At 50.7% G+C, this 26679-nt stretch overlaps 6 protein-coding genes across 6 annotated transcripts; 4 read left to right on the top strand and 2 right to left on the bottom strand.

Moving 5' to 3' along the window:
- Positions 1 to 477: 477 nt before the first annotated feature.
- CTRU02_214410 (pre-rRNA processing protein) lies at positions 478 to 2880 on the bottom strand (the record flags this gene model as incomplete). The annotated part of the gene is made up of 1 exon (XM_036731720.1): positions 478 to 2880. One exon carries the CDS (start codon positions 2878 to 2880, stop codon positions 478 to 480), a length of 2403 nt encoding a protein of 800 aa, XP_036576493.1.
- An 824-nt stretch (positions 2881 to 3704) lies between these two features.
- CTRU02_214409 (SNF2 family domain-containing protein) lies at positions 3705 to 7351 on the top strand (the record flags this gene model as incomplete). The annotated part of the gene is made up of 10 exons (XM_036731722.1): positions 3705 to 4897; positions 4954 to 5144; positions 5196 to 5273; positions 5329 to 5408; positions 5476 to 5528; positions 5584 to 5691; positions 5748 to 6168; positions 6228 to 6675; positions 6746 to 6897; positions 6965 to 7351. The coding sequence occupies 10 exons, from the start codon at positions 3705 to 3707 to the stop codon at positions 7349 to 7351; spliced, it is 3111 nt and encodes a 1036-aa protein (XP_036576494.1).
- Positions 7352 to 8734: 1383 nt separating this feature from the next.
- Positions 8735 to 9611, top strand: CTRU02_214408 (uncharacterized protein; the record flags this gene model as incomplete). The annotated part of the gene is made up of 2 exons (XM_036731723.1): positions 8735 to 8992; positions 9039 to 9611. 2 exons carry the CDS (start codon positions 8735 to 8737, stop codon positions 9609 to 9611), a joined length of 831 nt encoding a protein of 276 aa, XP_036576495.1.
- Positions 9612 to 9740: 129 nt separating this feature from the next.
- On the top strand, positions 9741 to 10408 carry CTRU02_214407 (uncharacterized protein; the record flags this gene model as incomplete). The annotated part of the gene is made up of 2 exons (XM_036731724.1): positions 9741 to 9932; positions 9995 to 10408. The coding sequence occupies 2 exons, from the start codon at positions 9741 to 9743 to the stop codon at positions 10406 to 10408; spliced, it is 606 nt and encodes a 201-aa protein (XP_036576496.1).
- Positions 10409 to 18668: 8260 nt separating this feature from the next.
- CTRU02_214406 (plasma membrane g protein coupled receptor that interacts with the heterotrimeric g protein a) lies at positions 18669 to 20355 on the top strand (the record flags this gene model as incomplete). The annotated part of the gene is made up of 2 exons (XM_036731725.1): positions 18669 to 18907; positions 18993 to 20355. The coding sequence occupies 2 exons, from the start codon at positions 18669 to 18671 to the stop codon at positions 20353 to 20355; spliced, it is 1602 nt and encodes a 533-aa protein (XP_036576497.1).
- Positions 20356 to 21854: 1499 nt separating this feature from the next.
- On the bottom strand, positions 21855 to 26146 carry CTRU02_214405 (SNF2 family domain-containing protein; the record flags this gene model as incomplete). Its single annotated transcript, XM_036731726.1, has 9 exons — positions 21855 to 22531; positions 22586 to 22928; positions 23079 to 23820; positions 23872 to 23976; positions 24031 to 24083; positions 24136 to 24215; positions 24270 to 24347; positions 24399 to 24589; positions 24642 to 26146. The coding sequence occupies 9 exons, from the start codon at positions 26144 to 26146 to the stop codon at positions 21855 to 21857; spliced, it is 3774 nt and encodes a 1257-aa protein (XP_036576498.1).
- Positions 26147 to 26679: the final 533 nt, after the last annotated feature.

The raw sequence follows: 26679 nt of genomic DNA, 5'->3' as shown, positions 1-26679 counted from the left end.
AGCACAAGATCTGTCCAAGGTCAAGGTCCCAAGGGGTCAACATAACGGCATCAACATACGAACTCACAAGGACACCAACCAGCCTCATGTGGTGGATGAAAGATGAACGCATAGGAGGCCTTTCAGCTTGATGTGGATTATAGACAGCTTCTGGACAAGCGGCATGTGGGGGATTTGATGATTGGCGGATATCGTCTTTTTGGGTATCAGCGGAAGCTTACTCACCATCTATTAGAATTGCTGGCCAGGGGAGACATACCAGTATGTCGGCAGAGGGCGGCTCAAAACAGCCTTTGTACATCAATGTCCATATCAACCAAAGCATGGCATCACCAAAGCACAAAGGGGGCATCATCGTAAACACCATTTCTTCGCATTATGTCCATTTGCTTTTGTACATTCCAATAACTTTTGAATAATCCGTCTAGGGTATGACCACACCACGCCTGAAAAAAGGGACTAGACTAAATAAAGGGCCTATTTCTTACCAGCCTTACCGCCAGCCTTCCTCTTGACGGACGCAACGAGCCCGCCAAGATCATCCGCATCACCCTTCTTATCCTTCTTCGCCTTCTTTCCCTGCCTCTCGGCCGGCGGCTCCTCGTCATCAACCTTTCTCTTCTTGCGGCCCTCCTCGAGCAGCTTCTGCATGCCCTCCGTGGCCTTGAACTTGGGGTTAGACGGGTCGATGGCGTACTCGTGGCTCTCGAACACGGCCTTGAAACGATCATCACCGACGTTCATGTTGAAGCCCTCTTGCAGGCCAACCTTCTCGTCGTCCTCGTCGCCGCCCTTCTTGTTCTTCTTGTTCTTGCCCTTGCCCTTCTTCTTCTTCTGCTTCTCCGCCCTAAGGATCTCGTTCATGTCAAAGTGGTCCAGGTGCTCCGCATCCTCGCCGTCGTCGTCCGCCATAAGCAGCTTCAGCTGGGCCTTCTGTTCCGCCTTCTCCTTCTCCTCGGCCTCGCGCGCCGCGCGCTTGGCAAGCCTCTCCTCCTTGCGAACCGCCGTCTTGGTCTTCTTGGCAGGCTCTTCAGCGGTGAAGAAGGGGTCGTCAAAGCCAAGGTCATCTGCTTGCTCCTCGGTCTCCTTCTGGGTCTCGGCAGCACCAACGTCGGCACCTTCACGCTTGGCGCGCGCCATTTCGCGCTTCTTCTCCTTGCGCTCGCGCTCTTTGCGCTTGTACTTCTCAATTGTCGTCTCCTCCTCGCCCTCCTTCTTCTTGTCCTTTTGCGTCTCCGTGAGCGCGGGGGTGAAGGTGATCTCCATGTCACCAACGGGCACGTCCTTGGACTTCTTCTCCTCCTCGGCGCCAAGACCCAGCATCTCTCTCATCTTACGGCGCTGAAGCTCCTTCTTGGAAAGTTTCGGCTCCTCAGCCTCAGCCTCAGCCTCAGCATCAACCTCTTCCTCGACGCCGCCCAGGGACTCTTCGTCTTCGTCTTCACTATCACTAGCCAGGTACGCCTTCAAGTCGTTCTCTTCAAGCTGCGCGCGGCTGCCAGTGAAGGCGCGGTTGATTGATGCCTTACGAGCCGCATCATCGGGGTTGACATCCCAGGTGAGCTTGACCTTGGAGTGCTGCAGCGCGTCGGTGATGAATTCGACAGGCTTGTAGCCCTCTGGAATCTTGTCGCACTCATCCCTAGGTTCGTCGTCGAATGTGACATCGTCGGGGACGAATCGCAAGTCCAAAAAGTTGGATGAGGACTGGTATTCCGTGCCGTCGGTGGCCTCGTACAATTTCTGTGCCGTCGCCTTGTCAGAGCAGACCATGACGGCGTAGTAGTACCGCAACCGATCCAGCTGGTATTTCCGCAATGCGTCGCTGTCAAAGTCCTCGGCATCGCCCTCCTCGAGCAATTCTTTCTTGATGGCCTCATCCTCTTCCTCGTCGCTCGATTCGTCGCTGTCGTCGTCATTCTTGAAGATCTCCTTCGGGGGTCCCTCGAGCTCTTCCCGTTGCATGCGTTCCTTGCCAAACTCGCTGGGGTATACGGAGACCTTCTCAATGCGGCCGCCGACTGGAGGCAAGAAGCTGGTAAAAAGGGCAAAAAGATCGGCGGATTTAATGTTGTCCCAGTCAAGATTGACAATTGCTATCCTGTTCGTGACCTCGCCGTCCTCGACGTCGGCCTGCTCATCGCGCAGTCGTGACATGGACGCCTTGGGGTCAGCAACGACCTCCGCCTCTTCCTCGTCATCATCGTCATCTGACGACTCGGACTCGGACTCGGACTCTGAGAAACCGCCGCCACGCGCAGGGTCGTACTTGGCGTCCGCCTTAGCCAGCTCCCGCTCGACAACGTCGTCCTCCTCGACCTCCATATCATCCTCGCCATCCTCTGCCTCATAGAGTCTCTCCAAAGCCTTCTTCTTCGAATCGGACTTGACTTTGCGACCGTATCTGTCGACCTTTGCGGTAGCTGTGAAGGAGTCGTCTTTCAGCATGCGTGAGAAACGCTTGTCGATTGTCGTCTTGGTCTGCTTCTTAGAGGGCAGACGGAACCGGGGGTCGGTCTCGAAGTTCGAGAACCGAGAGTCGGTGATTTTGCCATTTTTTCCTGATTTCGAAGACATGGTTGCGGCAGTGGTTGCTGACGGGCGTGTTGTGTGAAATTGGAATGCCTTCGCCTCTGTCGCATGGAAAAATGAATGTGGGGTGGAAGTTGGATGGACAATTTTTAAGTGGAGCCTCGGTTTCTGCCGAAGGCGGTCAGTACATACCCGGTGGCTCTCACCGAGCTCACCGAGATGACTTACATGCTGAAGCCCCATGCTTAGGACATCTCTGATACTATTAATTCCCAACCATTGAATGGAATAAGGCCAAGATTTAAACCAACCTTGCGAACAAGATAATATGTTACTTTCGCCTGTCATTGCAGTTCAATAGTCTCACTCATAACAAATCTGCCTCTTTCCTTACGATTTGATTACTGAATGGCGACTTCCTCCTTTCCTTAGATCTCCTTTAAATCGTCCCTTCCACAGCAACACGATATCCAACGAATGCAAGCTCTTGCTCTTTTCTATCTACTTAAACCCCCATCTCCATTCCTTTACTTTACTCTACTCTCCAACCTTGACCCTAACAACTACTAGCACCTCAAGTCAAGTGCACACGTATTTATCGGTGTGTTTCTTCTTCTTCTTAGAGACCAATTACTATCCATTATTTTCTCTTCGCCCTCATTTACAATAGACTTTCTCTCTGCATGCACCTAATTCTTCGTCTTGACATAACCTCCTTCACGATCAATCTATCTTCTGATCTCTATCCCTTGAGCACCAGCATAAATAGGCAAATCTGGCTGATTTCATCCCGTTCTACCTAGCTCTCAACAGAACACTACGTTATTTCGGATTACACTCAAGCACAGAATTTAAATCTTGAAGTCAGCCTGATATACTCGTCCTCCCTCCCCAAATTCTCTGCTCTTGCTTAATTACCAGTCCGTTTCCTCCCTTCTTTCCTTTTCAGTTGGAAAGATAAGCGATATCAACCGGCAGGTCTTCTCTCTGGAGGTCCTAAATACCTCATTCATTATTTCTCCCTTCTATCCCACAAATCATTCATCCTCTCAGTCCAACCTACTCAATTCCCGCACCTAACCTTCCCAACTCAAAGTACACCTCTCAGTGATTTCGCCAGTGCCTTCCATCAGCATCAACAGGATTCTTCCGGAATCTTTATTCTCTTCAAAATGATCAACAATCCTGCTGTGTTGATGGATAGTGTAATGGTTGGCACTGAGGCAGATGCAGCTGTACACAACAGGGAGGAATTCCAGCGTCAGGACGATTTGTCGCTCATTAATTTACTCAGCCCAATCTCGCCAATCTCTAATATAACATCTGATTACCAACAGGGCCAGAATATCAGAGAGTCATCACTCAAGGGCGATTTGGACGACCACGAGCCGCATGATAAAGGTCAATTATCCCAGTTCACCAATCAGTCTGACGAAAAAGGAAATGTTGCTCCTAGTCATCATGGAGTCTTTGGACATGAAGACTCTTTAATGTCAGATACTGAGCCTGAGGATGAGCTAGACGATACTAGCTTTCAGTCAGAGGAAAGTAGTCACGAGTCGTCTCCTGAACCAGTAGTTGTGAAAAAGAAGATCAAACATACCACGGGACCAAGATTGAAAAACGCGAAGGAATATAACGCGAAGCGTCAAATTGAGGCCGAAACTAGATTGAAGGGTCACATTCGAAGAGAGCTAGCCAAGAAAAAAGCAAACGAGGACCCCGACTCCGACATCGAGCCCCCGAAGGCAAGAAAAAAGCCGATGCCCTCTAGTCGTGCTAAGAAGACCATGACCGACAATGTCTTTGAGGAGGATCTCGATGGCCCTGTACACCATGATGGTGCACTTCCCTCAGGGTTGGAAAAAAAGGTCGCAAATGAACTCAGACGAAAACAGATCACAGCACATAAGAACCAGGGGTCGAACAACCGACGAAGCAATACACAAGCTGACGATTTAAAAGAAGCTACCAAGCTTTTCGGCCATGGTAGGGTGGAGTGCCTCGAGGGCAACAAGTACCAAATCAAAGGCACAAATATCCGTCTCCACCAGTGGCAGTTGAACCCTGTGGCTTGGATGGTGAAACGAGAAGTGGCGCGAACACCGCCATTTGGTGGTATCTTGGCTGATGCTCCAGGAATGGGAAAAACCGTCATGTCTCTGTCTTGCATCGCTGGGAATCCCCCCATTCAAAAGGACATTGAGGAGTACAGTCGAACCACCCTCATTGTTCTCCCGAAGGCGTCAGTCAGGGATCAATGGGTGGCGGAAGTCAAACAAGGTATCAAATCAGTCCGGACATATTGCTATACACGCAAGTCTCACCACGGCACCGGAGCTAGGCTGGCTGATTATGACATCATGTAGGCAGAGGAGCTTAGCCTTGGGTATTGTGTATATTTGCTAACGGTCTTCATAGCTTGACTACTTTCACTGAACTACTGGCATACCCTTCCGACGAAAAAGTTGCAAAGCTTCAGGAAATTTACGCTGAGGACGAGATTGGTTTCAGAAAGGCCCTTGGGGAAATCGCGGGGGAGGTTTTCAATATGAAATTCTACCGAGTTATTCTTGACGAAACGCACGAGATCAAGAACCCAAAGACAAAGAGTAAGTTATAACATAAGACTGAATCTTACAATCTGCTTACAATATTCATAGCTTATAAGGCGTGTTATGCCCTTGTTGCTAAGTCGATATGGGGTCTCAGTGCCACACCCTTAGTAAACAGCAGCAAAGGTACTTGGAACAAACATCATCAGCCTATGGATTGATAAGCTGATTGAGACAACAGAACTTTTCCCCTACGTAAAGCTTCTGCGAGTGGAAGGAATATCAGACCACGCTGACTTCAAGATTGCGTACGGCGAGAAGGTGAGCTGCTGGAATAACCATCTTCAGATGATCACTAAGAGCGATGAGTGTTGACACTTCTGCATAGCATACTTCTGCGGACAAGGTAGACGCATTAATCAATCTAATTACTTACAGACGGTGAGAAGGTTCAATGAAAATTCATTCGAGCATGGCACTAATCCTTATACCTCAGCACAAAGAATGATGAGTTCCTGGGTGAGAAGATTTTGCAGGGGCTTCCACCCTTCGAATCAGAACAAGTGTGGGTTGAACTATCGCCAGAGGAGCGCTTCCTTTACAAGTAAGTTCAGCGATGTCCTTTTGATTATTAAGAACTATTCCTAATATCTGGAGTAGTTTTGTCACCCAGCACTACGACTCAGTTTCGCCAGAAGACCGCATGATGCAGATGTCGCGTCAGAGACAAATGATTTCACATCCTTACAACATAGAAAGAGCTTTTCGAAATGATTTCGGATTTGAGGCTCTGGAAAGTGTAATGGGTGGTCTGTTGGCATTACAACGCATCAATGCAGACCAAGCTCTGGCCACTGAGGGTGCGACTCCTTCTGGCGATACAGCCTCCGCTAATGACAGTGTGGTTGAGGCAGACCTTTTGGGACCTCTTTTCAGCAACTCAGAACAACCTATCTCAATGGAAGAACAATTGGGCATGAGCTCACTATTCCGCTATGCCAACAATGAGGCTGTGGTTAGGGGTCAAACTTGCGGATGTTGCCAGAAAAGCCAAATTCAAGAACCATGGGTCATTAATGCCGTACGTGCAACGTTTCTTCAATTTGCTCATCAATTTGACCCAAGCTAACCCTTCTTTAGTGTGGCCACATGTTTTGCTACTCCTGCATATCGCGCACCTGGCTACATGGAGCTAAGTGTCCAGCATGCAACAATCCGTACAACCTTAAGGGAGGTATTCGGCCAGTCTCAACCCTGACCACCAGAGAAGAAGAATGCGATAAGAAGGACTCTCAAGATGCATTTGAAATGACGAAACGAGCCTGCGATTCTCCTTCTAAAAAGTCAAAGAGAAAGGCCAAAAGCCCTAGTATGAGGTCCATTGAGAAGACCTGGAAGACTTTCATTGGCAAGCGACATGGGGCCGACGCCAACGGCGTCTTGCCAGCCCTGGCAGATGATGATAAAGCCTTTCTAAAGATCGCCTTACAAGAACACAACAATCTCTTACCTCTTAGCGCAAAGCTACGTAAGGCGCGCGATATCATGCTCGAATGGACTGAGAAACACCCAAATGACAAATTCATCGGTAAGGCATTTGTTCTCATTACTTCTCGCGCTCGAAATCCCTCCAAAGTGAGAAGCTAACTTCATCACAGTCTTCCACGAGTTTGTCAAAACTTCAGTCATCTTGGGTATCATTTTGAACAATGAAGGCATTCCTTTCGTCTACTTAAACGGAAAGGTCACCAGTTCTCAGAAAAACCGGGCCATCCAACAGTTTAAAGAAAACCCTGAAGTTAGAGCCTTGGTGCGTTGAGTTTACCATTTTGCGCCTACATATCCCACCTTTCATAATGCTAACATCCAGAACGCAGGTCTCTTCCGGGAAATGTGGCGGACAAGCACTCAATCTCACGGTGGCCAATCGTGTCCTGTCAGTTGACATGTGGTGGAACGACTCGATGGACGAGCAAGCTGCGGGTCGCGTCAACCGAATCGGACAACGCAAGCAGACTTATGCCGTAACTATCAAAGCCCGCGACACCATCGATGATCATATCGTCAATATGCAGGAAAAGAAATCGACAGAGATTGCACACATTCTCCAGGACGACAATCACGAGACCAAGCTCTTCAGTGAGTGGGAGATTATGAAGTACACTGCGCCACAGGCATGGAAGACGTTGACGAAGCGGCTCATCAAGGAAATTCGCGAAGAAGACGGCATGAGTGAAGACTCGGATAACAGTGACCAAGAGTGATTCTCGACAAGTTCGCATATTGAGAAGGAAGGCCCCAATTGAGGAAGCACAGTGGCCACTTGGGGGACGCAGAGAGCATATCATGGCGTTGTGGGTCTTATTTCGGGTTTCACTTGTTTTTCCATTGAAAATGGTGGTAGAAAACCCATCCTTTGGTATCCCGGACATCGACATCCTGGTATCATACAAAAGAGGTGTGGCAGACCAAGGATTGGTGATGGGTGAAAGCTGAGTTGGCTCTGATCGGAGGGGAACGAGGTGCGGCTTTATATAAAAGGCTCAGCAACAATCATAGTTCGATCAGGAGCTAGCACCTGGTCTAGTCTTAAGGCCGAAGAGGCCTCTATCGTAAGTGATCAATTAAGAAAGTTGATAGACGGTCGTCACCCTTATCCGGGCGTCATAATGCCATATTTCTACTGATTGTAAAACTCAATGTAGTACATTTAAGTCTGCTACCTGGTGGAGAAGTACTATTCCTAACGCGCGTTAAAGCCTATTATAAAGCCACAAACGTAGGCAGGCGTGGGGCTATCTTCATGGCCATGAAAGAAGCCTGCCCACCTCTCGTGGCCATGAAAGGGTGGAGTGTCAGCAAAGCTGGCTTCAATCACTCTATAGAGTTGCATCTCGTCTATGAACACCCTTATTTAGATACACCAAGTTGGCGACCTACTTGTACTTCACCACCCGCTAGATTGATTGATACAGCAGAACCAGAGTCTATTAACTAGGCTCCCCGTTTTATTTGTGGCAGGCAACTTGTGAACTCTCTGATCACCCTAGACAGGTTTGATTGCCTCGCACCGTGGATATTCAATAGCATCAACGTCAAGTAGTATCTGGAACATGTATATTCGCCATCTGACTATCGGCAGCCGTCATACTCTATCTTTTTATTGCAGATAACCAAGCTTAGAGGGCCGAAAGCTTCCGTAAGTTGACCCATCCCGATCCTTGGCATCACCAGGCAGCGGCGGACCAAAGTCGAGGGACGGTGTTCTATCCACTGAGCTAAGAAATTGATCTTTACCAAAGTCCCCAAGTGATGGTTCCTAAACTACTGTGCCGCGCCGCAACATGTCAAAGACGGCTCATGCCACTGTAAAAGTGGAGAGGCTTGCCTGGAGAAGAGGGGCCTTGGTAAAGATGGTTTCTCAATTCGTTGAAGATACCCTGGATTACTGGCCCCTCCACCGGGACAGGGGCAGCTAGTGTTGTTGGAAGCCCCCGCAATGCAACCTTTGTTGCGTCGACCAACAGTTGACAAGGTGACCATGAGCAAGGATGATCCAGCGGCGCCGTTGTTATATGAGGACGACAAGCCATACTCGATCCAACTACCATAGTCACGATTCCCTAGTGTGAGCCTCAGTCCACGTAATGTCACCACCTCAACTTGAATTCCCCTCAACAGGGCCATCCATTTTCTCCCTCATCGCCAAATCACCACCGGAAATCAATACACAAATCTTCTCCCACCTCACCAACAGCGACCTCAAAATCCTGCGTCTTACAAACACATACCTTGCAAACCTCGTCGGACCTCACATCCGCTTTAAAAGAGCCTACATATCCGCCAACGCCCGGGACATTGAAGTCTTCCGGGCCGTCGCAGAACACGAAACATTCCGCCACCGCGTTCGCGAAAATCGTCTGGGACGATGGACGCTTCATAAGATGCCAGGAAATGGAGTCCGGGTACGAGGAGCGCCACTACTACGAAGACTTGTTATCCGAGGACGAGACGCCTCCCCCAGGCGTTCCTTTCTGGTTCTTTCGGGCTTGCCAGGAGAACGTCGAGTACCTGGACTACCGACGGGGCAAAGATGTCAGGACGATACCGCAGCACGTGGAGACTGCGCAACAGCTCGCGAGCGCGCTCTCACCGCTAGAAGCATATAAATACTACCAGGGCCTTCTCGAACAGCGGGACAAAGTGCTAGCCGCATCATCTGACATGGCCGCTTTCGAATGGGCCATCGAAAACGACAAGTTCCCAAATCTACAGAGAATAACGCTTACGCCAGCGGCACACGGCATACTCTTCAAACCGCTCTACCAAACACCGTTAATTCGCTCGTTTCCGTACGGTTTCAACTACCCGCTCCCCCGCGGGTGGCCTACACCCAACGACGGATCCAGAATCGGCTGCGAGAACTGGGAGAACGGGGCGATAAAGAACAAGTGGCGCGGAAACCGCGCCGTCACTCCGCGTTCTCTCCAAACAGCAGCATACCAAAGTTCCGGAACTGATTAATCGACGGCAACCAGATCAAATTCCGGCATCACATCCGAGATATTCTACGCGGAGCCGTGTGAAGAAGTACGACAAACCTAGCAGCCGTACTCCAAAAGCCGGGGGTTCTCCACGCTCAGGTTCAACGTCATGGTAGGCGGGCAGAGCGACTACGGGGTACCCGCGCGTTCCGCAACGGGTGTCTCAAAGGGGGGCTCTGACGGCCGACTTGCGGGACTTCACCCTGAAGACGGACGAGGACCAGAACCTCGATATGGGGCCGCAGTGGCCCGTTCATATGATCCCCCGGATCACTTTATCCCCTTGCAGTCAATCTTCCCGGTGGACGACGCGTGGTCGAATCTGAACCCACTTCGGTCTCGTACGCTTCCTCGTGAAAACAGCGAGACCTCCTCGACTTGCTCGCGTTGCTGCCCAGCACGCTCCGTTCCGTCGAGCTGAGTTTCCTTTGGTTCATGAAGAATAGCGGGCACTATAGGGACCTGCTCGTGGACATGCGGAATACACTGGGCTGGCGCGAGCGGGAGGTTAACTTAAGGCCGCGGGTCATGATCCGCGACGATTCAGGAGCAAGAATGGCCGGGCGTGGCGTCTGTATAGACAACGAAGTCTGTGAGCTTTTGTACGGCAACGGCGAGAACCCTTACCCAATTGACCCCAACCCGGAGGTCTACTTCAGGTCGGTCGGTTACGGATTTGGAACGGAGGAGGATGCGTTCGAGCCCAGATTCAAGCGGCCGTATGTGATATCGACCGAGCTCAATGCGGCTAGGGATCCGCAAGGGGTATGGGGATGACTGAATTGGGGATCAGTTTTCAAAGTGGCGGATGTCGCTGGAAGAGTCTCGGTCCGTCGCCCCCCACGCATGATGATGATCTTGTAATCTGACAAGCATGGTTGGAAATACTGGAAAGGATTTTCTGGTTAGTGACTTTGTCACCTCAAAGCAACAACAAGAGCCCCTGATGTCGAGTGTTTTATGCCCCAAAGTTTGTCTTCCTGTTTACCTTCCACTTGAAGGGGTGGCCTCGGTTATTGGGATGCGTCAATAGCCCATCCAAAAAGACGGCCAAGCCTTTGCTGTACTTGGTTTCCTCCATTCTTCAGGTCCCCTTAGCGAGATATGACTCATAGACTCTACAGCATATCTTACTTTCTCCTGAGTGAAATCTTTTGTAACTTACAGCACATTCATCAAAGCGCAGCATAGACTGTGGTCGTGGGGTAGGCTGTGTAAAGCGACCAAGGTCGTCAAAATGACGAGAAAGTGAATGGATAATGACACGTTCATTATTCTAGCAAGGCATTCTCTTCCGATGTTCTAAACTATAGTACTCTACCGTTGGTCGACTTCCTCTGTGTTACCGCTTTGAAACCAGTTTCTGTCACCTCCCATTGATAGTTTCTTAGCCTACGTTTTAATGGAAACGATGTGGTCGCAAACTCGACCAAGTGGAAGGCAGGCCACATGCGCCTTGTAATATCCAGGCCGAGGCTGCAGCAACACCGCTCCTGGATGATGCGCTCAGGCGAGCATTCCATCAAGCCCCCGATTCCAGGTTAGCCGCTCGGCGTCCTTGGGCGACACTGCCTGAATGAGCATTCACAGCAGCGTCTGCTAGTAGTATATTGAGGGCTGGTCATGTCTGTAACAGGGATGGTGGTCTGTGAGACCATATCCTGTCAGCAGTAGGTAGAGTGAAGAGAAATACTGCAAAGCTCGGTATTTTGAAAAGCCCGTCGCGACGTAGCGCACGGCTGGCTCACTTTACTTTTGTTAGTGAGCTGGGAACACGGGCACCGCGGGTGCCGAAAGTAGTCAGCCTTTGGAGTGGTCACTTCGGAGACGAGTCCGGCTCCATCTGTTGTCCTGATAAGCAGCAGATGCCGATATCACATTGTGGCTGATCATCTGATGTGTGCTTATCGACTGCTTATGTGGTCGAGGCGTTTGCCGCGTCTCCCCCCACATAGTAGAAGTATGTGCTGGGTTGGGTATGAAACGATTAACGTCCGGACTACTCAAGTACGCTAGTGTTCAAATGAGAATCCTTGCCGAGTGATATTTGCTGGCATCGTTCGTCTCAACGTTGTGCCCAAACTCTGAGTGGTCTGACAAAGTCATCATCCTGCAGATAGTCGCCGTTTTCATGGCATATCACAGACGCTCGATTTCAGTGGCAAATTTCACTGCTCGAAGTCAGGAGCTTAGTATCCGGGTAGTAGCAGAAGGCCAAATGGCGTTTTTAAAGTAAAGACTCTCGGCTTTTAGATGACAATGGGTGACTCTGTGGCCCCTGCTCAATCACGGTCTCACGAGATGTTTAACCAACAACGTTGGTTTAGGACGATACTTTTCACCATCAAAGTCATCAAAATGATGCTCCATATATTCCATGTTTTGCGCATCAAAGTCAACCACGAGCCAGGGCGCACCGAGAATTGTAGCATTGGAGGGACTTCGCTACTTTACTTCCTGGATTACCCATCGGAGGGCCAACCAGTGAACAAGCCATGAGATTGCATAAACAAGATAGGCAGAAACCTTAATTAGAACCAACAGCAATCTAGGAACCTCATAAAGCTTGATTGTTATTTAGTTGCCAGCGGGAAGGTGGTTGAATGGCTTGTCTTGATACCCTTCGTAAACACTCACATCTTGTTTCTTTGTGCTTGCTTATTGCCTGTTGTGAAAAGTCTTGCAAGATGGTAAGACATTCATTCCGACTCCATTTTCCGCATGCGGAATTTACATCCACGAGGCTGAGCCCCTTCAAGCTGCCACGGACTTTTCAAATACCGCAACGGCCGCTGTCGACAGGGAAAAACGCGTCTGTGGCGCAGTCTACTGGCCATAGTCATAGCTCCTGACAAGTTATTTAAGCACCAAGGCTTGGTCAAAGCTCCCAGACAGGCCAGCTATCGTAGGTATGGCGGAGTGCCGGTTCCAACACGAACTTTAAGATGCACTAGAGGCAAGCGGTGCCCTGAATTTGGATTCTCAAAAGGTCTCAACCCTCAAGTGGAATGATTTCGGTAGAGTTGAAAGGGGCTGCAAGCTGAACTTGGCAGATTGAATTGCAGTGGCCGTAGATCATGTCTGAGATACACTTGTCTTGGTTATGGGGAGGTGTGCACCTGGCTTGGCCAGACCATGTACAAATATCTCCAGGGATCGACAGGCCCCTTGAGGCACTAGAAAAAGTGTCCAGACCCAATGCTCGCTGGTCTCGGAATGACTGCTTGACTACTGGACCAACAGGAGCACCTGTGAAAGGCTCGGGGGAGTAATTGCCGTAAGGAGGAATGATCCGTCATCCGAAGGTTGAGATGGGGAGCCGAGCAACGGCTTTCTAAAACGCAGTTAAGCAGGACCCGCATGAATGTCAAAGGACCAAATGACCATTTCTGGGACCGTATTGGGTGGTAAGAGTACGTATTGGAGGGATGGAATTAGCCCAGGTCAGAAGGTCTGCTTGAATGGGCAAATTGTTTGGCCTTAAAGTTCATGGGGTTGAGGTTGACGGACGGGCGGAGTCCATCTCGGTCTCGCGATTTTAGTTTGGTCAAGGCTGAGCGGGAGAGAGCACGGGCGGTGGAGATGGAGATTGGAGAGCGGCGTTGATCTGTGTGCGCGGCAACGTGGAGGAGCGACAGCTGGTCGGTTCGGATGAAAAGAAGTCCCACGGAGCCGAGCAGAGGGGGAAGCTTAGGCAGCCGGGGCTTGACGGTGGCGTCAGGTGTAGACTCGACCGAAATATGGACGGGAGTTGAAGGCTCTATTGAGATGGTATTACGTGGTGCTTCGGCATGTGCGGGTTATTCCGTTCTCAAATAGCCTGGCGATCTGGTGGAGATGTTAGTGTTTGTGGTGGTGGTGGTTGTAGTATACAGCCGGCTGAATGCGGATAAAGTTGGCAAAGGATGCTAAGAAAGAAGGTGTAAGCCAACAAAACCCCCTCCCCCGAGGTACGAAGGAGAGTCGAGAACCCCACCATGAATGGATGGGATAGAGCGGTAGAGGTGTTTTGGTCAGTCTGTTGAGAAGATCCCATCCACCATCTTGCCTACTCACAGACGACGATGATGTCCGCGTCCCAGTCTGAAGGTTAAGGTTTCCATCTGTGACCAGGGTTGCACGGCCTCAGCGGGAGGATTAAAGTGCGATGGCGATGTCATTGGAGGCGCGGACACAGGAAGTCAAGATTTAGGCAATTTCAGGTCGAGCTTGTTCAGTCGCGTCAGCAGGGAAAGCCTTGTTACGGAAGGCTGCTCCGATCAGGCGTAGGTTAGGGTTGGATGAGCAGGCACGCAGGACAGAATGGGTTGAATTTTACCCAGTCAGAAGGAGGCGTCCTGTACGATCACCTGCACCCCCCCCCCCCCCCCCCCTCCTCTACAGCCTGGTCCACGAGCTCGGGGTCGCGGTAACATTACCCAGATACGGCAAGAAATCTGGTACGTACTCACCGGCATCTGATTCTTTTCCGAATCCGATGACGTTTGTTTTCTCAACTAGCAGCAGCTGGCGCTGTGAGGTCGGACCTGCTCCGTCTGAAAAGCACGGCAGGTGGAGTTGGAAGGAGCATGTCAAAAACCATAGGACTGGATTGGACAGTAGTAAGAATGCTGAATGTACGTACGTGGCTATACGCCTGGATACGGCCAGCAGGATCTAAAAGGGCAAACCTAAAAAAAGCAGCTGAGACGATAAGATTTGAAGCTTTCGTATCGAGAGTTAAGCTGGCTTGGCTTTGGTTGGTTTGTAGTGCATCGGTCATTGGGCCATGATGAAGCAACTTGGTTCTAGCAGGGCGAAGCGGGCCACCTGGAGAATGCAATGCGGTGAACCGATTTCATCGGAATCATGAAGCAGCGCAAATGGGGAGACTTGAGTTCGAAAGCGTGAGGCCCCAATTTTGTGCTTGTGACGTTTGTCCTCTCCAGAGTACAAGAGACGGAGCAGGGATCACAAAGGGATCAAAGTCCCCAAATGGCGTTGAGACTTGTCTTAGGCTTGCCCGTCGTCGTCGACCGCCTGCGGTTGGGAGAGATTGCAAACACGGATGATCCAATCCAGCGTCCAGACACAGTCCAATGAGACACGAAATCAGGGGTCATGTCTCTGTTTATTGTTTGGCTACGAGAGGGAATGCAGTGTCGGATATCGCGACTAGGAAAAAGAATAAGAAAATATGGGATAGGTCCGTTTCCCGGAAAGATGACCCCAACGTTCCGCTGACCTCCTGCGTCCAGAGTTTGAAAGGGCAAACGAAGGGAAAGGTGTCCGTTCGAATACGCGAATCAGAGCACATTGGCAACGCGACTGAAGACAGACCGCCAAATCATAGAGTGTTTGGTTGTACGGGGGGCTATTGATGCCAGCGGCGGTCACGAACGAAATAGTAGGGTTTTCACCGCCTCCTAGAGTATCTTATCCCATGGTCATGGCAGGAGGCCATCCCCGCCCCCCCCTAACCTGCTGTAGACCGCCCCAGTCAGCGCTGTCGACCTCACAAATAAAGACTGGCGGAACGTTGCAACTACGCAGTTGGCTGCTCAGCCCAGCTGGTAGCGCCATCGGATGTAGGGACGGTGAGAAGGGGACGTGCCGTGGTTCCTGGCAACTGGCGGCGGACTTTTAGTTTTTTATTGTTTTTATTTTATTCGCCGGTCCGCTCCCTGTCCTCCTTGAGTAAGCAATGGCACCGATCCCACGCCCCCTTGGCTCGTGCTTTGGGGGAAAAAAGGAGAATGTTGTGTAAAAAAGAGAACACCCGGTAAGTGCGTCCCGTCCAATGCAAGCTGTTGCTCTGTGCGGTGAAGCTTTTGCAGGCACATGCCTTGTAGAGATAGAGTACCAAAAGAGGTATAAGAAAAAAAAAGTGTAAAGCTTTAGAGTTCAAAGCTGCTGATGACCTAGAGAGGGGAGGGGTGTGGTACCGTGCCTACTCCAAACGGAAAGGAAAGTGCCCAAAAAAAAGAAAGAAGCGAAAAAGTGAAGGCAGGCAGGATGACAAGGCAGCAGTTTACAGCGCATACCCAGTGTGCCAGTGCACCTGCCGTGCTGCCCTGTCGTATCCGTACCTGCGTGGTTATTACTAATAAAGGTATTGGTGTGTCTCCTAGCGCTTGCCGGTCCGGCTATTGCCTCCTGTCTTTGCTACTCCTTGCACCAAAGCAAGCACGGCAAGCTCCTGTCGGCCTGGACCCCCCCTGCAAACCCCCCTTGCCCGCTTTCCGATTTGCTTGCCGGCGGTCCTGGTGCCCTGTTGCCCTAATGGTCCTGGCACTTGCCTTGCTGTCGATCCTACTGTATTGTATTTGTGGTCCCGTCCGTCTATGGCCAGGTGCTCCCTGATTCGATCGGAATTTGGCTCCTGCATTCCATCTCAATCAAAAGTTCAGTGCTCACCCTGACGACGGACCTACCATATCCGCAACACCGTCTTTATCCTTAATCGGGTATATCGTTATTTTCTTTTTTGGTCATTATTTTCCAAAGTCGCACACACGCCGATGCCTAGAGCTCCGTAATCTTCGACCTCAATGTGGACTCCGTGGGAGTTTATTGTCATTCTGCCCTTCAGCGATCAACTTGTCTGTTTCCGTCCATTTGCCCGTCCGTCACTTTCACGTCAGCTCCGCTTCACTGCGTCCCTGCGCACCCGTCAAAGCCACCTCCGGTCTAACCTTGGCAATTCCTAGGTATCCCCTCCCAGCAAATCCAGGTGGCAGACTCGGCCCTCATTGTCTTGATTGACCCCTACTAAGTATTGCGTTGCTCGCACCAACACAATCACTACTTGGTGCGTATACATCAAAGTCCCGCCGTGGCTTTTCGCTACACTCCACCTTTACCAAACTCAGCCATGGCATGCTGTCGGCAGTGATTTCCTAGCGAAAGGGAGACGGTCTTCACTTATCCTTCATTCCACGTTTCCGCCTTCTCAATTTAGTGACTTTCTCACTGCAATATCCCGCTATTCCGCGCCTACGCTTATCATACACATGCTGGTCTTGCTAGCGCTTTTCCTGGCCGAAGAATCCACGAGCCAGCGCCAGACATGCTGCAAACATCTGATCGGATGTGTCCCGTCTCGTCAGTGCCGCGTCAAACGGCAGTGACAAACATGTTTGGACTTGTTTCCAGCTCGACCCCCCCTCAAAGCGACGTCCGAAAAAGCATGGGGACCAAAGGAACGCCGACATCGTTGGCAGTAAAGAGTCTGTTTGGAAACCATCCCATCCATCAGCGAGTATTTTGCCGCTCTCCCATGTAGCTCCTCACTGGGTCGGCCAGCGAGCAAAATCTTCCTCTCTAAGCGGTTCTGTGAAATGTTGGTACTGGTCCCTCCGCCCTTCATCACCTGCCTGGGTTCGCTAAATCTAATTTTGGGCTCAGAGGTTTGCCCATGTCCCAACATCTAATCGTCCTGCATTCGTCCAACTGCCGTTGTTGCTGCACCTACATCTCGTGCTCGACGTTGTGTGCACAAGCTCTCCGGCATAAAATCTCCGCCTCTAATACACCACGGGACCAGCTCTCAGAGAAGGCACAAGACACAGTCCCTCCGTCATCGCCGGCCCATGAGGACCGCCCGCCCGCTCTTCGGTTGCCTACATCCCATTATGCACAGCTTTTGGACAGGCCGAGTCGACCAGCTTGACCTGGTCCAATCCCCAATGCACACAACAGCCACCTGCCGACTCATGTACTTGCTTTTTGTTCAGTTCCAAGGCGCCTAGTAACCCAGTCCAGTCCAGTCCAGTCCAGGTCCTCATCCACGGCCCCCCTGTACCGCCTCCTTGACAATGTGCGCAAGAGAAGCCTTAGTCCCATCCAAATGGTTGTCTTTCTCTTGTCTCTCGCCTATTTGCTGGCTGGGGTTGCCAGATAATATACAGTCCCAGTCATTCATTCACTCTCTCACTCATTCAAAAATGGGCGACTAAAATCAACAATCACCCCTCCCTCGCACACCCTCCCCTGGTCCAGGCTTGACCGCCAGCCACCCACACTCCCCCCTCCCAAACACTGACGCTCTCAATCGCTTCAACCCAAGCCAAACTCAACGCATCGCCGCTCGACTAACACCCGCATTACGGAATACCTCTCACGCCCCCCAATCACACGATCGACGCACAAACCCACAGACACACACACCGCACCGGGTGCCTATTGCCCTTGGCTGCCTCGTTAATTGGCCAAGCTGCCCTCCGTCCAAAAGCCTCAAACCACGACGCTAACAGCTTGTCTTGCTTTTTGTTGCTCGAGCGTCTCCGCCTCCCGTCTCTCCTATTCGCGCTGTATTGTCTCGCTTGCGTCCGTCCCTTTTTAAGCTTCTGTCGCCCTTCCCTGAGCAGTAATCCGATGTCTGCCCTAGAGTGGAACTCATCTCCACGCCCTACCCTGCTGCAAGAACGAAAGGCACGCATAGGACAACATATGTATTCGTATCCATCGCCATTTCTTATATCACACCTTCCTCCCCCAAACCCAATCATTCATCCACACTCCGGCCTCCGAAAAGAAGATACTGCATTCACCGACCGGTTGACTCCAGCTTATCGCTTCCCGCCAGAGCTTGCTACATGTGTATAACCGATTTGCGCTTTGTGATCATCCGCCAAGATCATTATTCGGACAAAGTGACGTCTGCTTTCGGCCCAGCCAGACAGCACATCACCCCCTTCGGAATACCCTTTCCGCCCAAACTTCCACCTTGACTTTTCAAAAAGGCCGATCAGCCCATCTCAGCTACGCCAGAATTTGAGCAACTGTTTCGACGCTCTGCAGATTGGAGGAGAAGAGGTCGAAGAGAAAGACCTGAGAAGAAACGGGGCAGGTGCACGCTGAGGAGGAAGGCCACTGAGGTAGACCAACGAGGTTCAAATTTGATACCACGGGCGACCCGATTCCCGCGACCACCACCATCACCCACTGGCACAAGCTCTCCGCTACGCACATCACCATGAGGATTCCAAAGCCTCCGACGTGAAACTACTTCTCTGCTCGATCCCAAGGTTCCGGCGCCTAGGAAATCGCAGCCGTCATGGCACCCTGGCCCCGCGCACTCGAGGTCCCTGATGGATCGCAACTGCCACCTGTGGCCGCATCTGAGATTCTCAGTGTCCACCTGGCCGCTGCCTATGACCGCATTCCCGACGGCCTGCCCGAGCACCAATGGACGATTATTCAGTCGACATCGTTAGCTGCTGCCGCCCTGAGCGTCGCAGCTGTCAGTATCGCCTTTTACTGGTTTTCTCGAATGAGGCGGAGCTTCAGACATGAGTAAGTGACACTGCCCTGATATGAGTTAGCTAACGGGCTCCTTTGGCGCGTGCCTGGTCAAATTCACTCACTGACAATCCTCTAGCCTCATAATGCTACTGATGTCGAGCGACATGCTCAAATCGCTCTGGTTCATCATTTTTCCTATTGCTGATTTTAAGAACGGCCCCATCCCTTCCGAATCGTCTTTTTGCCAAGCAAGCGGGTTCTTCCTTTCTGTCGGCATAGAGGCGTCCGATATTGCCGTTGTTCTCATCGCCTTACACACAGCAATCTACATTTTCCGACCGCGCGACTCGGGGCGTCAGAATGGGTTATATCCCCATCGCCGGACTGCCTTTGGCGTCTTCATCTTCGTTCCCCTCCTGATGGCCTCGCTGGCCTTTATCAACTGGCCTGGCTATGCCAACAATGGCGAATATTGCTATCTGCCTGTTAGACCTGAGTGGACCCGACTCGCCCTCAGCTGGGTTCCTCGATATATGATCCTTCTCACCATTGTGGCACTTTATGCCTATATTTACATTTACGTCAGTCTACGAATTCGGCGTTTTGGCCGCCTTAGCGCAATGAGACGGGCGAGTGCGACACAGATGCCAGATGACGGAGGACGCTGGGCCCACATTCCCTCCGTGCCCCCTACTCCGAGCTCACGGCGTGGCTCAGAAACCTCAACAGAAGATCCGGAGCGGCAGCGGACTTCCTCGACCGCCACCACGGTGACTCCTGACATTGAACTCATCCATAGTCGCCAGAAGATTCAATGGAACTGGCCAGCTTACGGTAACGAGGACGGGCTTATTCCTGAGCAAGATGAGAGTGCGGAACGCCCTAGTATGGACCCCAGCACCAGCCCAATGTCTCCCACCTTTGCACCTATTTCGCCACCTCCTCATAGTTACGTGCGACGTGACACGATTGACCTGAGCTCGTCTTATCACTACCAAACTCACCCGCACCGGGCCAGCTTCAACACCTTCTGGCACCCACAGAACAGCGCGGCGACCGCCCGCGCCAAATCTCTAGCCAATATTTGGTCCATCCTTCGCCGTGGTACCTCACTGGAGTCGGGCACCGACCACAACGGCACACCTTTCCTATTTCATCCGGCAATGGACGGCACCGGCATGACCAAGACGCGCGACAAGATCCGTCGCCAGCTCCGCCTGCTCTTTGTGTACCCCATTGTATACATACTGATCTGGGCCGTTCCCTTCGTGGCCCATGTCATGCGCTGGGACAACCCAGACGAAACCGGCCCTTTTGCGGTTGTGTTATTATCACTAGTGAGCCTGTCAATACAAGGCCTAGTCAACGCTTGTTTGTTTTGTGCAGTAGAAAAGCCCTGGATTGACAGGAGGGCTAAATATAAGAGAACGCCGTCTAAGCTACGGCGAGACAAGGATGAAGCCCGGCAACGGGTGGGTCAGCGGGCATCATTAGCATAGTCCTTGTTTTTCTTTTTTTTCTGTTTGTTTTTATCTCGCTTCTTGATACCACATGAATGAATGAACAAATTTTCCTGATTACTTCAAATCGTTTTCCTGTCATCGCAAGCCCTTGAAACCGTGACCGTGCAAGGAGAGTTTTGATATTCCGCATCCTTCGGGGGTTCCCGTGAAGGATTTCTTGGCACGTTGTGACACGAACAGTTCGCTTGTCGTTCAGTCACAGGGACAAGGGGGGCGGGGGATGGTGGCCCGCGCTTTTTCCGGGGAAATAATTTAGGCTCTCCACATGAGGCCGAGGTGGTGGGTAGGGGGGGGGGGGGGGGGGGGGGGGGACACTTTTGCGGCGGTAATTTCGGCCCCACTGGCGAACGTCGTCGTCGGAGGTGCCGCCCCCTCCAAGCTTCCGTCTCAAAGCTTCCGCAGGTGCAACGTTGGTGAGACGTGCAAGTCGTCCTGTCTGCTGTCACTTGACTGCGGCGCAGCTAGAGGGTAGGTACCTACCTACTTAACTATGGCTGTCATCCCCCCCCCCGCGGGTTGTGATTGGTTATACGGAATGGGCAAGTTTCGTGTGATTTGTGTTGCTGTTGTTTATTGATGTTTTTAGTTTGTTTGTTTGGTTTGGTTCCTTTGGTTAGGTGCGTTGTTCGCTTGAGTTTCGTCGTCTGGGTTTTTCATGTGGTAAGTTCCGTTCACACACCCCGCGGGAGATGTGCCGGTTTGTTAGGGGGGGAGGGGTTCCGTAGTGGTCGTGTTGATACCACTTTTTGTGTACGCGTTCGCGTTCGCGTTCCTCGCCGGATGCTCGGTCTGTGGCCGAAGCTTTCCTGTGACGGATAACGAGCCAGGTTCATTCGGATTGCCGTTTGACTTGTTCCCGTTTCTACTGGTCCATGCGGCGAGCTACTCTTGAGGCTTTTCGTCGGAAGTATGTTCCCGCTGCTTACTGGGCAGTTACGAAGTCCGTCCTCCTTGTGAAAGTGAGTGTGATTCTTGGGACAGTAAATGTAGTCCAGTAAACTCTATTAAATGCAAATCTATGGGAATGCCAGTTGTCTACCTATGATACCATCTATGGTAAAGTCCGAAGGAGATTGAATTCCAATAACATCATACGCGCATTTGCGTGGTGTTTATCTGCTGTTTGCTTCTCTCAGAAGCTCAGTGACGCCGGCTCCTAAATCGCCTGTTCTTCGTTGCCCTGTCTCACAGGCTTCGCGGACAAAATGCCGCCCATGTGGACAAAACCTATCCTGCGACCGAGCATTGATGTGCAGAAAACTGAAAATATTGCAGAAAATAAAGAAAATTCAGAATTGCAATTTACTGGGGCGCAATATTTGCAAGCGCGCTCTTACTTCCTGTAAATTTCAGTAGGTTGAGCCCCTAACTCAGAATATCAAATGTCGGCCGATAAGACGATATAGGTAGCTCACCCAGCTAGGTCTCCGTTGTTAGTGAGTGTCTAGCCGAGATGTTGTAAGTTCATTACCACCCTACTCTTCGGATTCCGCGTCGGTCAAGACTTCTGATTCTTCGATGTCCTCGCGCTCAACATCTTCGTCAGGAACAACAAAGCCTTCAAGGTCTTCGACGTCGTCATCCACGGCCGCACGTCGAGCGCCTTTACGCCCGTGCATGTGAGGATGATCGTCATCGTCATCGTAATCGTCTTCGCCATCAGAGTAATCGGCAACGATTTGCATAACGCCGTTTTTTCGGACCACCTTTCCTAAAAGCTCGGCGATGTCTTCAAGACCAACTTTTGGGATTCTGACACCCTCATCTTGGAGAGCAGCGTCAATGCGAAGAATTTTACGGACCTGCATCGACAGCATACGTTTCTCTATAGGCGTATCGACAATGAACCTGACGAAATGTGTTTCCTTTGCTTGACTGATGCGGAAGACGCGGGAGAAAGCTTGCTGCTCAACGGCGTGGTTCCACCACAGCTCCATCAAAATGACTCGGTTTCCGCGAGTAAGTGTGAGGCACTGTCCGCCCGCGCGCAGTGAGACGATGAGGACTTTGACAGTACCTTCCTCCTGAAAGTCTTTCACTGCCTTCTCACGCTGCTCGGTCGTTTGTTTGCCGCTGAGGTAGTTGAAAGGGATCCCTTCAGCCTCCAGCATGCGGCCCACGACTTTCATGACGACGTTGAACTGGCTGAAAACTGGACAAGAGGTTAGACCACGTCAGCATACATGTATGATAGTTTCAAACTTACTGACGATCTTGTCGTCCGGGGCTTCGGCCTGCCATCTCAGCACAGTCTCCTTTAATGCCGTCATTTTGGCACTCGGCGTGACAGGTTGGTCGGTCTGCTTGTCGCTGATTTGTAAGAAACGAATTGGCTTCTTGTCCTTGCCGTTCTTATCTTTCTTTTCTTCCTCGTAGTGCTGAAAGCCATTGTGATCGAATCCCAAGGTGTATTCTTTCTCATGGGTCTTTCTGTGTCGTGGGCTAGCATCCATGCATGGGTTCGGGTCGTCTTCAATGCCATCCGCTCTAAATGGTTCGAGTGCTTTGGGTCTGCCGACCACTTTCTTGCATTTGGGGCAATTCCTTCCCTGGGAGAAATTAGTAACTCGTTCTTACACCATGCGTAGGACACGTGCCTTCGTTGTTGTATGATTCATCAGACAGTTGGTACAGAATATGCAGCCACACTTCATATGTTAGCATCACAACCTGACACACATGCCATTGCCTTTGCTTACCTGCCCCTTGAGAGGTAGAAGTGGAGGCTTTGCCTGGCATATAACACAACGGGAAAGCTCGAGTTCCTCTAGCCGTTCCAGATACTCCAGTTGCTTGTCCATGTCGAAATGTAGACCAAAATCACTTCGACCAAAAGGTTGAAGTGGTGACATAATCGGAGGGGTGTCGGTACTGGCGCAGCCACTGTTGACTGCGGCGCCTGGGGTTAGGTATTTATCGGGTACCATGCCGTCGGCATCTTCTTCTGCCTCGTCCTGGCTGTCAATTCCATCGACATCTTCAACAGAGGCGACGACTGCATGTTTATTATGATGCTTCCGCTGTGACGCTTTCGAGGCGCCCGAGTTGCCATCTTCATCGTGCTTGGCATTGGCTGACTCGGTCTCTTCCTCGTCTGCTTCGTGAGTTGTAAACTTGGCTGCCTCTTGCGCCCTTCGCTCTAATTCTTCAATAACTTCCTTCACTCGTTCATTCGACATAGCTCGTCGTTGTTCCAACGAGCCAATGTGCTCATATAAAGTCTTCTTGCCCTTCAACTCTGAAAGTCGCCTTTTCGTCGTGCGGAGGTCTGATATGGTGAAATATTCACCCATCATTCCCTCAAGTAGGAATGGATGAGTGGCAGCCTGGCGAAGGCGAAGCAAAATGGTCAAGTAGCAATTGATTTGCTTCTCAGCGTACTCTTCTCCGCCTTTTTCTAAGTCACAGTTGACCCTGCGTCTGAAACATCTTTCCATCATTCTATTATAAATTAGTGATGTATGGAAAGATTCATAACTATAGCAAGCCTACCTGAATACTACCATCTCCTCTTGAGAAAGCTTCAAGTACTGGTGTTGTGGGTGCGTGGCCGGAAGATTCAAAATGGGTTTGCCTAAAAACCAGTCGTTTTGTGTTCTTCTCGCTCATTAGTCGACGCTTGATTTATTACTGAGAAAAAGAAAAACATACCTTCTGTACATTATCTGTGAAATGAGTCTGTTCCGTTTAATGTGCCCGTCCTTCTTCGAAACATCAGCAACGTTCAAAATCAAGATTAGAACAATCCAGGCTTACTTCATTCTCGTATTCCCGGCAGTAGTCACTAAAGTTCTTGATGCCGTGACAACCAATGAACTTAAGATAGGGAAAGAATTCTTGTTGAGATTAGAACGATGTTACAGCGCGCAAGTAGTGTGATGGCAACTTACCAGTATCCGAATTAATCAGTGGAGTCCCGCTTACAACCCATCGGTACTTGGACTTTAGCTCAGTACAAACAAGAGCACCTTGAAATACCTGTCAATAAACGACTCTTTGGAGAAATAGTGGAAACTTACTGTGCGTGTTGTGGTTTTTAATGGCGTGCGCTTCATCCAAAACAACGCGGTACCATTGTATACGGTGCAGGTCACCCGTCTGATCTTCTAGCCACTTGTTGTATTCTTCAGGATCCAGCCTCTGTTGATGTATTGCTGCCCTTTTCTTGGCTGTCGGGCGACTGTCTCGCAATTGACCATAAGTTGCCAATCTATTAAACTCTGTTAGCATAGTCCACGGTGGCCGTGTCCAGGACGACTTACACAATGTTAAAGGACCCCAGCAGCTCGATGTCCATTTTATTATCTGCCTTATATCGCACTACATCCCTGGCGAATCTCTTGTGGCAGTGCTTCTTGATCTCAGATGCCCATACGCCTAGCATTTGCTGAGATGGGCAAATCACGAGCGTCGCACCCTTACCTTTGTCCTTCAGCTTTTCCGACGGAGGATTGCCTGAAATGCAAGATAAGGTCTGAATAGTTTTACCCAGCCCCATTGCATCAGCCAAAATACCGCCGCGAGGAAGCTTGGGGGTATTCTTTAGCTCTCGGCCCATCATCCAGGCGCCAACAACGATTTGATGGTTAAGTAGAGGTGTCTTCAGGATGCCTTTTACCTCCCAATTTCCATCTTTAGGAGTGACAACCCGGGGCCCCCAGGCTCTGGTCGCGTCTCGTAGCTCCTTTTCCTGCTTTTCCAGCAGGTCTTTGTCGAGATAATCGGCAGCGGCAGCTCTCATCTGCTTCAGTTGATCGGGTTTGTTGGTGGCTTTGATGTTGGGCTCAGGCTGCACCTCCCACTGTTCGGCTCGCTCCATGATAGCGTCTACAGGCTTGAGCATTTCAGCGATCTGCCGCTGGACTTCATCGTCTTCTGGGATACTTTCATCCAAGTAACTGTTATCGTCTGGGATGTTGGTGGTGGTTGCTGATGTTTTGGGCTTTTTCGATTTGCCGCCACTGCTGCCCTGTGCGCCCCTTTTGCGACTCGTGCTGTCAAGGTTTTGTTTCTTGTTCCTCTCCTTCTTCTCTCTCTCTGCCCAGTATTCTTCTTTCGTCATTGACTTTCTAGGTTTCTTTTGCTGTTCTTCAGCTTGATTCCTTCTGTGACTAGTGTTTGACTCAGCCATGGCCAAAGCATTTAGCTGGGCAGGTATCTGCAATAGCTCTGCAAGATCTGTTGGGCTTAGCGCACCGCGCAGAGCCATCGACGTCAACTCGGCTTTTCGTGCTTCAAGCGCCTCAATTGCAGCATTTTTCTCTGTCTCTGGGAACAGAGTTGAACCAAGAGAGGCGGCTTCATTCGGCTCTTGCTTAATGTTTGTCAAATCAATGGTCCAAGGGCCTCGTGTCTTGGCCCACTTGGTCTGAGCGGTGGCAGGAGCTTGCGCGGGGTCGATCATCATGAGGTCGTCATCAGATTCGGGCTCAAGCTTGACTGCAGTATTGTCGGGAATTGAGTTACTTTCTCGCCCTCCCTCATCAGCAGGGACAAACATGTCGGTTGCTTCCTCATTGTTCTGGTATTGGACTGTAGATGTGTTTTCAAGGTCAGTCTCATTTTCGTTCTCAAGTAAAGCATTTTGAAGCTCTTGATCAATGATATCGACGTCTTGATTAGTTTCACGAGTCGCAGCCGGGAGGGCTTGGAGACCAAGAAGCTCTTCTTCATCCGAATCGTCGTTGCATGAGAACTGAAAGAGGCCCTTGCTGCTCTTGTGTCCGCCAGCTCTCTCAGGCACACCACCTGTGGTAGGGGACGCCATAATATGGCAATGACGAACTTGAGCGATATGTTGAGGTCAGTGGCGGGTGGGGTGATAAAAATGGGTTTCAGTGAGCACACAAAAGTTATAATGTGATCTATGCTGTGGACATTGTTCGATCTTCTTCTTACCAAAGTAGGTGAAGATGCATAAGTAAACGATGAAGGGATGGAAGGTAGATGGCAAAGGAGTGGTGGTAAGAAAGGTGAAATTGGCGAAGAACCTTCGAGGAAAGAAAATTCAGGTTCTTTAGGGAGGTTCTTAGCAAATGGGAAGGAACTGAGGTGATCGAGAAAAAAGTAAGATACCAGAGATCACCCTCTCTGTCGGAAGAAATGAACGAGAAAAATTCGTCCACGACTTCTAGATAGAACTATGAGTTGAATAAGTGGTATTCGGGATTAGATGAGATAGAGGATCTGGAGGTGGCTAGTTGAGGATAGCAGAAAAGAGGAGATGCGATGGAAAGGTTTGGCGAGTGGAAGGGTTATGGTTGGAGGGAGGAAAGGAAAGGTGTGAGGAATATTCCTAAT

The sequence above is a fragment of the Colletotrichum truncatum genome, assembly GCF_014235925.2.
Source record: "Colletotrichum truncatum strain CMES1059 chromosome Unknown Contig_0011, whole genome shotgun sequence".
Classification (NCBI taxonomy): Eukaryota; Fungi; Ascomycota; class Sordariomycetes; order Glomerellales; family Glomerellaceae; genus Colletotrichum; species Colletotrichum truncatum.
This window is presented reverse-complemented; position numbering and strand designations above follow the sequence as displayed.